Raw genomic sequence first — 12,056 nt, 5'->3', positions numbered from 1 at the left:
AAGGCCCTTAGATATGAAAGCACTTTTGCAAGAATCAAAAATGTTTCTCTGATTTCATTTTTAACACACTAGAAATCAGAAAAATCCTACTGTATATGTTTTCAGGTATACCAAGGTGAAAAATGCACACATTCATACTTTCAAAGAGCTTTGGATGAAATACACTTTGTTCAAAATTTTTCTGACCACAAAGCTATTGTGAAAATTTGCAGATCCACTTGAAATGAATTAAAAACTTGGAGCACTGTTTACATCTAAAACTAGACTACAGTTTAACTCACACACATGATAAAAGAATTAAGGCCTGTAATAAGAATTAAGGCCTGTATACACATATTAGAAGGCATCAAGTTTCAATCAGTAGCAAAAATTTGCTGATTCACTAGTTCTTAGGTAAAATCTCCCCAGGCACACTCAGCCTCCAATGGGGGCATTTTTTTCTGACAATATCACACAACTCGAGGGATAAAAAAATGATAGATACAGATGAAAGATTCCAACAGAAACACTGAAAATGAGACATACTTCAGAAATTTGATTACAGTATTTCAAGAATTAAGGTATGTCATTGTTTGTTCCCACAACTCAATAGCAAACTTGCAGGAGAAAAGAAGCTACGCATGCTTCTGCTTCTTTGCAATAACATGGCTTGACTGCTGAACCCAGTGCTTTTAAAGTTAAATCAGCATTCACCAAAAATTCTCACATATCCTCTCATTAAGTCACTTATTCTCACATTTCTTTGAAGGTATCTAAGGTACATAGCTAATTCCTTACTTTCTGAAAAATGAGTCACCAAAAATATTCTGCTGAACCACAAGAGGGAAACATTTTCACACCTTTCCTTTATGTCACTGTATAAAGAACATGACTTTCCTCTAGTGAAATGCCTTACCCCATATCTCCCATTATGCATCCAGACCACATGTCCTCACACTTACACTCACCTGACAAAAAAAAAGATAAATCAAAAGTTACATCTTGAGTCTTGTGAGTCCAAAATAATAAATTTCTTATCACAAAAACCACACTGTACTCAATTCTATTTCATATTTTAATACAAGTTGAAAAGAACAATTTTTCTGTTTATTGCACACCTTAGTTTGTGTATTAGTGCACGCTGCCAAACTTTTTCTAAAAACTATGTATGATTCTATGCAATCCTGAGCTTTGAAAATATGTCCTGTTTTTCTTTCCTTCTCTTAAAGTGAAGTTAGAGGAAACTGCAGTGTCAGCCTTCAGCACTTGCAAATCATGAGTCAGCTCTCCCGTCTTCTCCTGTGTGATGATATTCAATTCCCAAATTTTCAAAGTAAAAAAAAAGAATCATTTTAACCCTTCTATTTTTTAGTTCTCTTCTTTGACTACACTAATGTGACTGGGGAAATTTCCACTCGAAAAAAATCCCTAACAATAAGGCAGACAAAAAAAGCATAAAACAGTCAGTAAACACAAGGCAATACAGCAGGATCTATCAGCTTCTTCCTCTGCTCTCCCTCCCTTTGCCCTGCAACTCCCTGGTTGGCAGAGGGCAGTCCTCCCTTCTGCCCTGCCAGCTTGCCTGGGGTCACTTTGTTTTGGCCTCAGTCCACCACTTTCATTACTGTGTCTTCTTTCCGTTTCAGTAGAAGTGCTTTGTACATACACATTCTGTAACTTGCCTTACTGTACCCATGAACATCAGTTTATTGCTTCCATTTTAAAAGTACAACTACAAAGGAAATGAGGCTCTGTCCAACAGTTGCATTCTCCCCTCTCCCCACCAAAACAGTGTCCTGCCTCCCTCAGCCATAGAGAAAGGGAATCACCACTATTATAATTTTCACTTTTACCCTGCCCCTACATCAGCTCAAAAATATGCAGATGAAAAATGAATGCTGAACATGTCTGCAGCATAGAGCATCCGCCCCACATTTCTGAGTATTTTTAAAAATAGAATTACATAATCTGCAAAATCCTTTAAATGCAGATATATCCCTGCATTATATACTTTCTTTACAATGTCTGTAAACAAAATCCACCTAAGCAGAGTTCTATTACTAAAATAGTAATTTATCTTTTTTCAAATAGCAATTTATCTTTTTTAAGCCACAAAAGTACATATGATCCAATAAGTAAACACTCCAATTCATCATATAAATTGTTCAAAACTGTATTTTTATTTTAATCATATCAAGGCTGGGACTTAATATAACATGGAAGCAGAGAGGGCGAGGTGCTTGTTGTGGGAGATTTGAATTAAAGCACTGCATATAAACAGGGGTCACTAAGAAGTTGAATACCAAGGTTACAGGAGAGAAATGGTAGCAGTAGGGTGGTAAATACAAGGTATTAGTGTAATCTACAAGAGGAACTGGGCATTTGGGAAATCTACAAGAAAATCAATCAAGGAAAACGGCGAAAAAGTTATATTGTCAAAACTATTTTGCGTAACAGTATTAAGCTTACTCCTCATCATCCCCAGGTCTAATAATGTATGTTTCCACCTTTGTGCTGTAAGACAGCAGCTGTTTGGTCCATGGATGGAACACCAATCTCCCTGAAATGAATGGAAGTGGCAGACACCTTTATGGTTTATTTTGAATGAAACACTGACACCAGTGCTGCCAGGAATTATGAGCAGGGGGATATCAAAGTATTTAAATAGTGGAAAATTAATGATATCACAGAATCACAGAATATGCCTAGTTGGAAGGGACCCACAAGGATCATCGAGTCCAACCCTTAGCCCTGCACAGGACCATCCTCAAGAGTCACACCATGCACCTGAGAGTATCATCCAAGTACTTCCTGAACTCTGTCAGGCTTGGTGCTGTGACCACTTCCCTGGGGAACCTGTTCCAGTGCCCAACCACCCTCTGGGTGAAGAACCTCTTTCTAATATCCAACTCAAACTTCCCCTGACACAACTCCAGGCCATTCCCTCAGGTCCTGTCACTGGTCACCATGGAGAAGAATGAGATCAGTGCCTGCCCTTCCTCTTCCCCTCACAAGGGAGTTGTAACTGCAGTGAGGTCTCCCCTCAGTCTCCTCTTCTCCAGACTGAACAGAACAAGTGCCCTCAGCCGCTTCTCACACGGCTTTCCCTCAAAGCCCTTCACCATCTTCGCTGCCCTCCTTTGGACACTCTCTAATAGCTTAATGTCTTTTTTATATTGCAGTGACCAAAACTGCACACAATATTCAAGGTGAGGCCATCACAGTGCAGAGCAGAGTAGGTCCCGTCCCTTGACCAGCTGGAGATGCTTTGCCTGATGCCCCCAGGACATGGTTGGCTCTCCTGGCTGCCAGGGCACTGCTGACTCATGTTCAACTTGCCATCGACCAGGACCCTCAGGTCCCTTTCCATGGCACTGCTTTCCAGCACCTCATTCCCCAGTCTGTATGAACATCCAGGGTTGCCCCATCTCAGGAGCAGAATCCAGCACTTCCCCTTGTTGAACTTCCTATGGTTGGTGAGTCCTCTAATTTGTCGAGGTCTCTCTGCAGGGCCTCCCTGCCTTCAGGGGAGTCAACAGCTCTTCTGAGTTTTGTGTCATCTGCAAACTTGCTTAGTATCCCTTCCAGTCCTGTATCCAAGTCATTTATGACAGAGCTCTGTGGAACTTCACCAGCAACAGGTCACCGGCCTGATGTCACCCATTCACTATCACCATCTGTGCTCAACCCATGAGCCAATTGCTCACCCACTGCAAGATGTGTTTATCCAGCTGTATGCCAGGCATTTTGTCCAGAAGGATACTGTAAGAGACAGTATCAAAGGTTTTACTGAAATCCAAAAAGATTACGTCAACTGGCTTCCCTTGATCAACTAGGTGGGTTACCTTGTCATAAAAAGAAATCAGGTTTGATAAGCAGGGCTTTCCTCTCATGAAGCCATGCTGGCTGTGACCATGTCTGTCCCTTCTTATGTTATTACAAGAAATAAAAATATTTCAATGTTGTGAGAAAAAGAAGGAAGAAATACATGTCAGAGAGATACTGATAAGATTCTCCACATTTTAAGATTTTTTTTTTTCTTGAGATAGAGTGAAAAAACAAATAACCTTACCACTTATAATTTTTCTTCTGTCTGAGAAAATGCCAATGTTTTGGGCCAAGGTCTGTGCCAGGGTAACTGCCATCAAGTCTGGCTTTCCAAACTGACAGAAATAAGCAAGGTAGGAAAAATAATCAGTTACATACAGGTATCTCAGATTCAAGTGAAGCTTTTCTCACTTCAAAGCAATAAAAGGCAAAATCACATGCACAATGTTAAGCATTCTTACTTCAGGGTAGCTAGATAATGAACAAGTGAGGAAAACTAAACACTGGCTTATGGATAAGTTAAGAGAAAGTCCGTTTATGTCTTGCTATTGTGGCTGCAAATATGAATGACAGGATATTGCAGAACTTGCTGAAAAGTGTATTTGAATCTATATCTGACTTTATTCACTCATCACTTCATTGAGATGTCCCTTCTACAGAGCTGCACTAAAATTCTGAATCAGTAAAGAAAGAGAAAAATATTTTGAGGAACATATCTGCACTGATAAGTTCTGTGCAGATAAATTTCCACCACTTTTTGCTCATACCAGCATCCCCACCTACCTCATTCACACCTCCGCCTTTAAGCAAGGAGCAGATTCCACCCGTGTGGGCTATTCCACTTCGACTGCTCTGAAATCGACTCCCCCTTTGACAAAAAGGAAAAGAAAAGGAAGTTTACCCTGACCAGTCCATGAGTTTTGCATTTATCTATTCCAGTATCTACCCTTCTGATTTTCAAATGAGAAGCTGGCATTTGCAAATGCTGGTTGCCACCACTACACTGCAAACTGTGCAGAAACAAAATGGGAAAAACAGATAACCACTCACACACCTCACATGACAAATTATCTCCAGAAAAGTTATACCATCTTGCCTCCTCCTTCTCAGAATATTGAATACAAGAAGGCATAAGAAGAAGAGGACTATTTTGCCAAATCACCTAGATCTCACGAGCCCTTTGTTTCTTGACATACCACCACACTGAGTGACTTCTGCTGGCACATGCTACAGGCAGAGTGCAGGAGAGGCCATCATGCTGCCAATGCAGGGGGACTAGTAAAATGACACTGTCTAATTGGGCAATGCTGATGGTAAAACTCATAGGGAGATGCATTAGTGGAAGATGCAGAGGTAGGTGAAAATGCCCTGAAACTGCAGCCCATCTCATCCAAGGAACAGATGCACTCCAAGCCTAAATCTAGTCACCTCTTTGGCGCTGACCACGTCAGCATGAATGACTGCCAGTTACTGGAGACAAAATATACTCTGCTTTGCTTGAGAGTACTGATCCATCTGAGCCCTGGCAAGTTATTTTTCTCAAAAAAATAAGAAAACCATCGAGAAACAATACAATGGGCTAACTGCGATGAAGGTGAAAGTTCATTTGTAACCACCGTACCATCACACCGGCTAACCTCACCTCCCAGTTTAGCCATGTCTCACTCAATTTCAGAAACTGCTATTTCTAAACAATCTATGAATGCAATACCTCAAACACCATTTGGTGGCGCTATAGATAGCATTAGAATTAGCATTACAGGCCAAATCAAGCTCTCTTCTGTCATAGTCAATCCACACACATTCACAAGAACAAGACTTCCCCCCAAAGATCTTACAGTGTACCAGAGAACATCCATGAAGGATGTGAGAAAACCTGATTCCCATTTAACAGATGAAGATTTGAGCCATGGAGAAACAAAAATCTACAAGCACCACTTGCAGATCCTACTAGCTTTCTTCATGACAGAAGTCAATGACAGTAATTAAGCATGTGCAAAAATTCTGAGAGGATGGATACTGGACTTGGGTATCCTGGAACCATACTGGAGTAATGGAAAAGTGAGGTGTTTAAGTTAAGTTTATTCATATAGGATTCTAAAATCCTATATGAAGGATTTCAGAATTTCTCTCAGCAGAGAGAAAAAAGGACCCCAAAAGATATTCATTTGACCTGTCAGTTGTGGATCAAAAATCTCAGCCATGAACCTCTCCTCTATTTTTGGAGGTTCCATTTTATTATATCAATCTTATTTCCAAAACAATTAAGATATTTAGAGAAAATAACATTCCTCTCATCCTATTCTTCCTATAGCTCAAATATCTTGGGAGAACAAACTGTTTGGAGGATCTGAAATACTTCAGTAATCCTGCAGCATGCAGGTCATTCAGTAAAGTAAAGCAGGCCATAGTGTGCTTAAGCAGGAAACCTCATTGGTTTCAAAACTGATGTTCTGCTTTCAAATAATACAGCAGGGCCATCCATACTCTGCTGCTGAAGAAGCCAACCTCCGAGGTGGAACCATGCATGACCCTCCAGGTATCTGCATTTGTGGATAGGTAATTGCACAGAATAACAAAGGATTACAGCACATGCAGCTCAGTCTTAGTACGTTAAAACTAAAACGAGAGTCAAACCTCTAGTTGCATTGGCAGGCAACTTGTGCATTATCTTTTCCCCACCTCCCCACCCAAAACATTTTTTTCTGAATTATTGTGGATTACATACACAACAGAAAGGAGATGCATGAGCATCTTGTGAGAATCAACCCCCAAGGAAAGAAAAAGCCCAGTAATAAAACATCACAGGAAGTTACGTACGAAAAAAGGTGAACTGCGTCACTTTTCTCTCTGATAAAATCCCTCCTATATTTCATAAACTCACGCAGGGTCACCAAGGGATTTTCAGATATGGTGAACTTGTTATCAGTAGCCCAGGTTTCCATGGCAACCAATACTATCCTGGTGTTAAGTTGTTCTTTATATATCTAGTATATTAACAGAATGAACAAATACATTATGTCAAATAGAACAAAGGTGAGTTTTACCCTTTCTCGAACTAGCTTGCATTTTTACATAACTAAATAATTAGCTTCTTCTAGCACAATTTAGGTTCTCCCAGGTGATTTTATCTCCCTTAAAACAAACAAACATGAAAACAAAGTAAAATCTAAATTTTAGGCCTAATTCTTCAATCAGCTCTCTTAGTCTGCAAAAAGATCCCCTGTAGGTCCTACACAGGCAGAGGTGCATAGAAGAAAGATATGATTTTTGAAAAATTACTATAGAACCATTCCAAATACCACAAAGATTTGGAATTAATGGGTCTTTTATAAATCCAGCTTACCCCAGTGACACACAAGGGCTCTCTTGTACTGAACAGTGATCTATAAAACCATATTTTTTACTGTTGTACACCTCTACAGGAGTATTTAACCTTATGCTGGCTGAATCACGAAAAACAGGCTATCCTTTCAATGCTGAGGGTTAACACTCCACACCAAATACTTTTAAGCATTTTTTCTAGTAATACTGTTCTTTTTCTTGCAATACTTTAGTGGGGTGAGGTGCAAGAGTCAGCATCTCATCCAATTTAGCATCATAGACATAATCCACAAAGCCCACCTCTACATCCCTATTCTAACTCATTTACTCAAATGCACTTTTTCTGGAGAATTTTAGTGCATTCTTATTTCAGATTGTCTTTCGGTTTTCAAGTTGTCAACACAGGGATCTTGTGTTAAAAATTGTCCTATTTAAGGTACTCTTTAATACCCAGACTCAAGACACTGATCCAGCAGGAGGATACTTAAACATTTGAAGCCACAAGAAGTCTCTAATGTGTTATGTTAGACAAAGGCTTTATAGGTGGCTGACCGTGGTTCTAGATGAAAATTTGTGATCTTCACATACATTATTATTGGTATACAATGAACTGACAACTCCTGCATATATCGCCAGGAGAATCATATGACTCATCTCACACATAAAAGAACATTTAGTTGAGCGATACTTACTAAATCTGCCATGTTCACAACTGATTTAGCATAGCTGTTAGTATGGCCGACTGACAAGCGGTGCTTTTTACACTGCAAAACGAACACAGACAAGTTACACATGCAGAATTCAGAAAAATAAGCTCCATTTCCAAAAAAGAATGAAGTAAAAAGCAACTATGTCAACAGTAAAACCCCTGTGCAAAGTTTGGTCTCCTGTGCTGAATGTAATGACAAGAAGCGATACTGGAAAATTGCTCAGAAATTCAAATTACTGATATACTTTACAACAGCTGTTGCGAGGATCTATTAATTCCTGTTTGGAAAGTACTCTAAGGCCTTTACTGGGAAATGCTATAAGAACCACAACATATTGTTACTCATCTTTATTGCTGGCAACTTTAAAGTCCATCACAAATGCCAATGCAGAAATTAGCAAAAAAACTTCTATAGTTGAGACTCCTTTAAAGGTGTTATCCCAGAAATCCAGAAGTGCCTGCATCCATGTTCTAATCTAACAGACTTCCTTTTTTTTTCTTCAGTTCTCTTTCTCAAGTTGTTTTCTGGTTTTCAGCTTCTATAGTTACACATTCCCAAAATGCTACAGTAACTGGTTCAAATCATTTCAGCAATCAGATTACAATGGCACCTTTACTGAAATCTGTAATGCAGTTCTATAAAGATGACACTGAAAACAGCTGTCCAGGTACTCCTATTTATAGGAAAAAAACACTTATGAATGAGCACCATGGGTATGGAAGTCACAAGTATCTCAGAGTAATTTAGGACAAAATGGACAAGATTTTCAGAAATGTTTAACTATCTTGTGCCCCATGATGCTTGATTTTGGAGTGAAAGTTGTCCATATTTTCTGGAAGTTAGGATCTTTTAGTGGGCAAGAAGAAGTGCCCAGCAACTAGCGGGTGAGAAAGACACGGTTTCAAGAAGGAATGGGGGGAAAAGAAACCACCAAAAATAAGGAAGTTACTGAAAAAAAAAAACAAAACACAAAACCAAAACCAAAAAACCAGAAGAACAGGACTGTGAATCTAAAAATGACAGAAAGGATGAAATGAAAAAGCTAAAAAATAAATGGAAAATGAAACACTGAAACAAAGGGAAATAAGTATACTACTCAAGTCTCTATTTGCAATTAAAATCTCACACTTTAGGATACTTAGGGACACCGGAGGCCTACTGAAATATTTTCAGTATAATAATTTATAAGTCCATTTGGGTTTTAAAAGCTTTATTCCCCAGCTGGAAGCAATGGTTGGACAAGCAGCTGAGAGGGCAGAGAGGCAGGCACTGCACCCCTCGCAGTGGTGAGCACCCCACAGGGACTGTTGGGATGTAGCCAGTTCCCTAGACCAGAGGAGGAAGCACGAATTTCATTGTGCCCTCTGGGAATGCCTGGTGAGGGTGAAAGGCAAAAGCAGCTCCAACTCTTTAGGGTGTCAGCTCCACACCGAGTGCACCTGGAGCGAGGCATCGACTGATGCACAGAGCGAAGTCTAAACACACACGTGCACCAGCCCAGGCCATGGGGAAAGGGACAACCCCAGAGCCGACAATGATACTTCCTTCTCCCAAGAGGAGATTATTTGGCTTCTTCAGTCATGGATATTCACTGCTTCTAAGAATAAACTCCTAAGTGGACTGACTCTTGCAGCAGCTGCAATTAATCAAAGTCAGAAAACATGGTCCTTGGAGAAAATCTTCCCACACAGCTAAGGTCCCAAGGGGAAACTTGTTGCTTCATGTCTTTAGGATCAAACACAATTACACCGATTTAGGGAATTTGCATCCATTATTATTCGTTTTAATCCAAGAATTGTTTGCTATGCTCACCAAGCTGAGCTGAAGGAGGAGCACGCTGTCCAAGGACAGTGACACATTCCTTGTATACTTTGATGTCTATTTTTGCCAATTTGGGTATTGTTTGAGAGAACCGCTGCACATTAAAGGAAGAGTAGACAAAATGTATAGAAATATTTTGATTTTTAAAGCCATAAAGGACCATAAAATCATCTAATGTCACCATTCAGATGAACACCACCAGTCTGAACTTTTATCCAGTTACTTCAAGATGGGATTCTATTGTTTGTGTTTGACACTACCTTTGAAGACTGCAAGGCATGAAGAATTCGCCATTTCCTTTGATATTTTCATTAATTATTAATCATCTTCACTTACATAAATCTGTGCCTTTTCCCACTTTAATGAGTCTGGTTTTTCTTCAATACACTAATCTTTATTATGTCTCTTTCCACTACATTAAAGAGCCTATTTATGTTCTCCCAGAGAAAGTATACAAGCTTAACAAAATAATTTCTCTATATTGATTTGGATGTATCAAAAAAATGTAGTCACTATTAATTTCCCCATTGTCAACTGCAATAACTGCACTATTGATTGCTGAGTGGCTGTAACTAAGAGAAGTGTTCAAGAAAGCCAGAAAGAAAATCATCAGCTTAAGTCACACTGACATTACTTTATGACCCTTTTTCCTGATACTCAGGCCTAGTTGCATTCCTTGTGTAATTACCTTGCCAAAATTCACAAACAACTTCATCAATGGTTAATGAAACCAGAATCTTTTTTATTAAGGACATAGTAAATGTAATTGTTGCCATATATTGTTCTTAATTGTTATCTCTTATGGATCAATTAAAGGTGATGCTAATTATAATTGTAAGATGTTGAAGTGTGTCAGTCTTACCATTAGATGATCATTTACAATCATTAACTCAATGTATTTTGTTTCTTCTTCAACTTTACGTGGAATCTGACGAACCTATAGAGAGAATATAACTCTAAGGTTAGAGTCTTACAATACAGAGAGAGTGTAACTGGTACCAAACACCTGCACTTAGTGGCTCCCCCACTTTAATAAACAGGGAATGAACTCTCAGTTTAGAATATTTATTTTGAATCAAAATAAAGTGAGCTACTTGTCACTATTGTAACATAAAAAAATATACGTATTTCATTAATGGGAGTTTCTGATAAAACTCTATACTCAAAATGAGAGAAAACAGTTTTTCATTTGGAATTCAGCAGTATTTAACAATTTAATAACTCTTCAAGTAAGCAATGTCCAAGAGAACCCAACAATGTTCAGCCCACATTACATATCTCTTTTTGTAAAAGCTGTATTGATATAGAGACCTCGTGCCAAACCAGCACAAGCAGCAGAACTCCATGTGGGCAAATTAACTCAGCAGACATGAAAAAAACTTGATGGCATATCACTTATAAACAAACATATTGGCACATACCTGCCTTTTCCTTCTTTTGTGTCTTGGCCTTACAACAAAATTCTGTGATGTAGCATTCATCTGCCAGAACTCTAAGCAGAAAACACAGACAAATACACTGAATATTTACAAGAATATATTCCAACAATTGGTGACCCTGATGCCACACGACTGTATTATGGCATTCTTCAGCACATCAGATGCAGCAACAACTCATTTTTTAAAGTTTCCAACTAGAAAGGAGGCAATGTTACAGATGCTTCTCAGTAACAGAGCTCTTATTAAAAACTCTACTAGTGATAATCTGGGTCTGTTGAAACAGATGATCTGTGGGTGTCACACTTCTGAAAGCACAGCAGATGTTCTATGCCAAAACTTCACCAACACAGGGCACGAAATATTATTAGCACAGTGCTCCCATGGAGTGAATAACATTTTCAGGAATTCAGCAGCCATTGACAGAGTTCTTGCAATAGCTACCTAAATTAATAAGAAGAGCATGGAAGGCAAAATTAATGCTTTAAGACGATTATATTCTCAAAGCAAAATATGTCAGGGTTGAGAGAAACCATATAAGATTTGGCAATGCTCACTTATCAATACAATATTCCTCCCTGCTAATCCCACTGTGTCTTTAATTTCTTAAACCTCTAATCATATGCACCAAGTAGTTTATTCTTTTGCCAAATCCCTTCACCAAATCTATTACTAGCCACTCATGGAAAAGGACACATTATACATTAAGCAGAAGACAATACTTGTTCTCACCCTTTTAAATGTCCAAGAAGTAATTTTCCATCATTAATCTTAGATTCATAGTCGCTGCCTCTCTTTCCCTATACAAAAGAAACCTCTTTCCTTATCTTGTATAAACGTGTTTGCTACTCATATAACCCCAAGATCTTTCTTTGAGACATGTAAATTAAATGTTTGCAGTTGCTTCATTTGTAATATTTCTTTTTCCCTTTACTGACTTCACACCAGAGGCTCCCTA

General features: G+C 38.8%; 1 protein-coding gene across 13 annotated transcripts in view; it reads right to left on the bottom strand.

Moving 5' to 3' along the window:
* ADAM22 (ADAM metallopeptidase domain 22) overlaps positions 1-12,056 on the bottom strand; it is a 132,089-nt gene that overhangs the window by 39,660 nt on the left and 80,373 nt on the right. For all 13 annotated transcript variants that reach the window (XM_039379724.1, XM_039379727.1, XM_039379776.1 and 10 more), the window contains exons 8-14: positions 11,084-11,154; positions 10,525-10,599; positions 7,824-7,895; positions 6,628-6,794; positions 4,591-4,675; positions 4,052-4,142; positions 896-947 (exon numbers count right to left, since the gene is read on the bottom strand). In XM_039379724.1, the coding sequence (XP_039235658.1) occupies positions 896-947; positions 4,052-4,142; positions 4,591-4,675; positions 6,628-6,794; positions 7,824-7,895; positions 10,525-10,599; positions 11,084-11,154 (613 nt within the window). The remainder of the gene's footprint in view (positions 1-895; positions 948-4,051; positions 4,143-4,590; positions 4,676-6,627; positions 6,795-7,823; positions 7,896-10,524; positions 10,600-11,083; positions 11,155-12,056) is intronic.

Source organism: Pipra filicauda, unplaced genomic scaffold, assembly GCF_003945595.2.
Source record: "Pipra filicauda isolate LSUMZ 115617 unplaced genomic scaffold, ASM394559v2 scaffold105_size2325265_pilon, whole genome shotgun sequence".
In the NCBI taxonomy this organism is placed as follows: domain Eukaryota; kingdom Metazoa; phylum Chordata; class Aves; order Passeriformes; family Pipridae; genus Pipra; species Pipra filicauda.
Note: the sequence above shows the minus strand (reverse complement) of the source record. Positions and strands in the feature narration are given on the sequence as shown.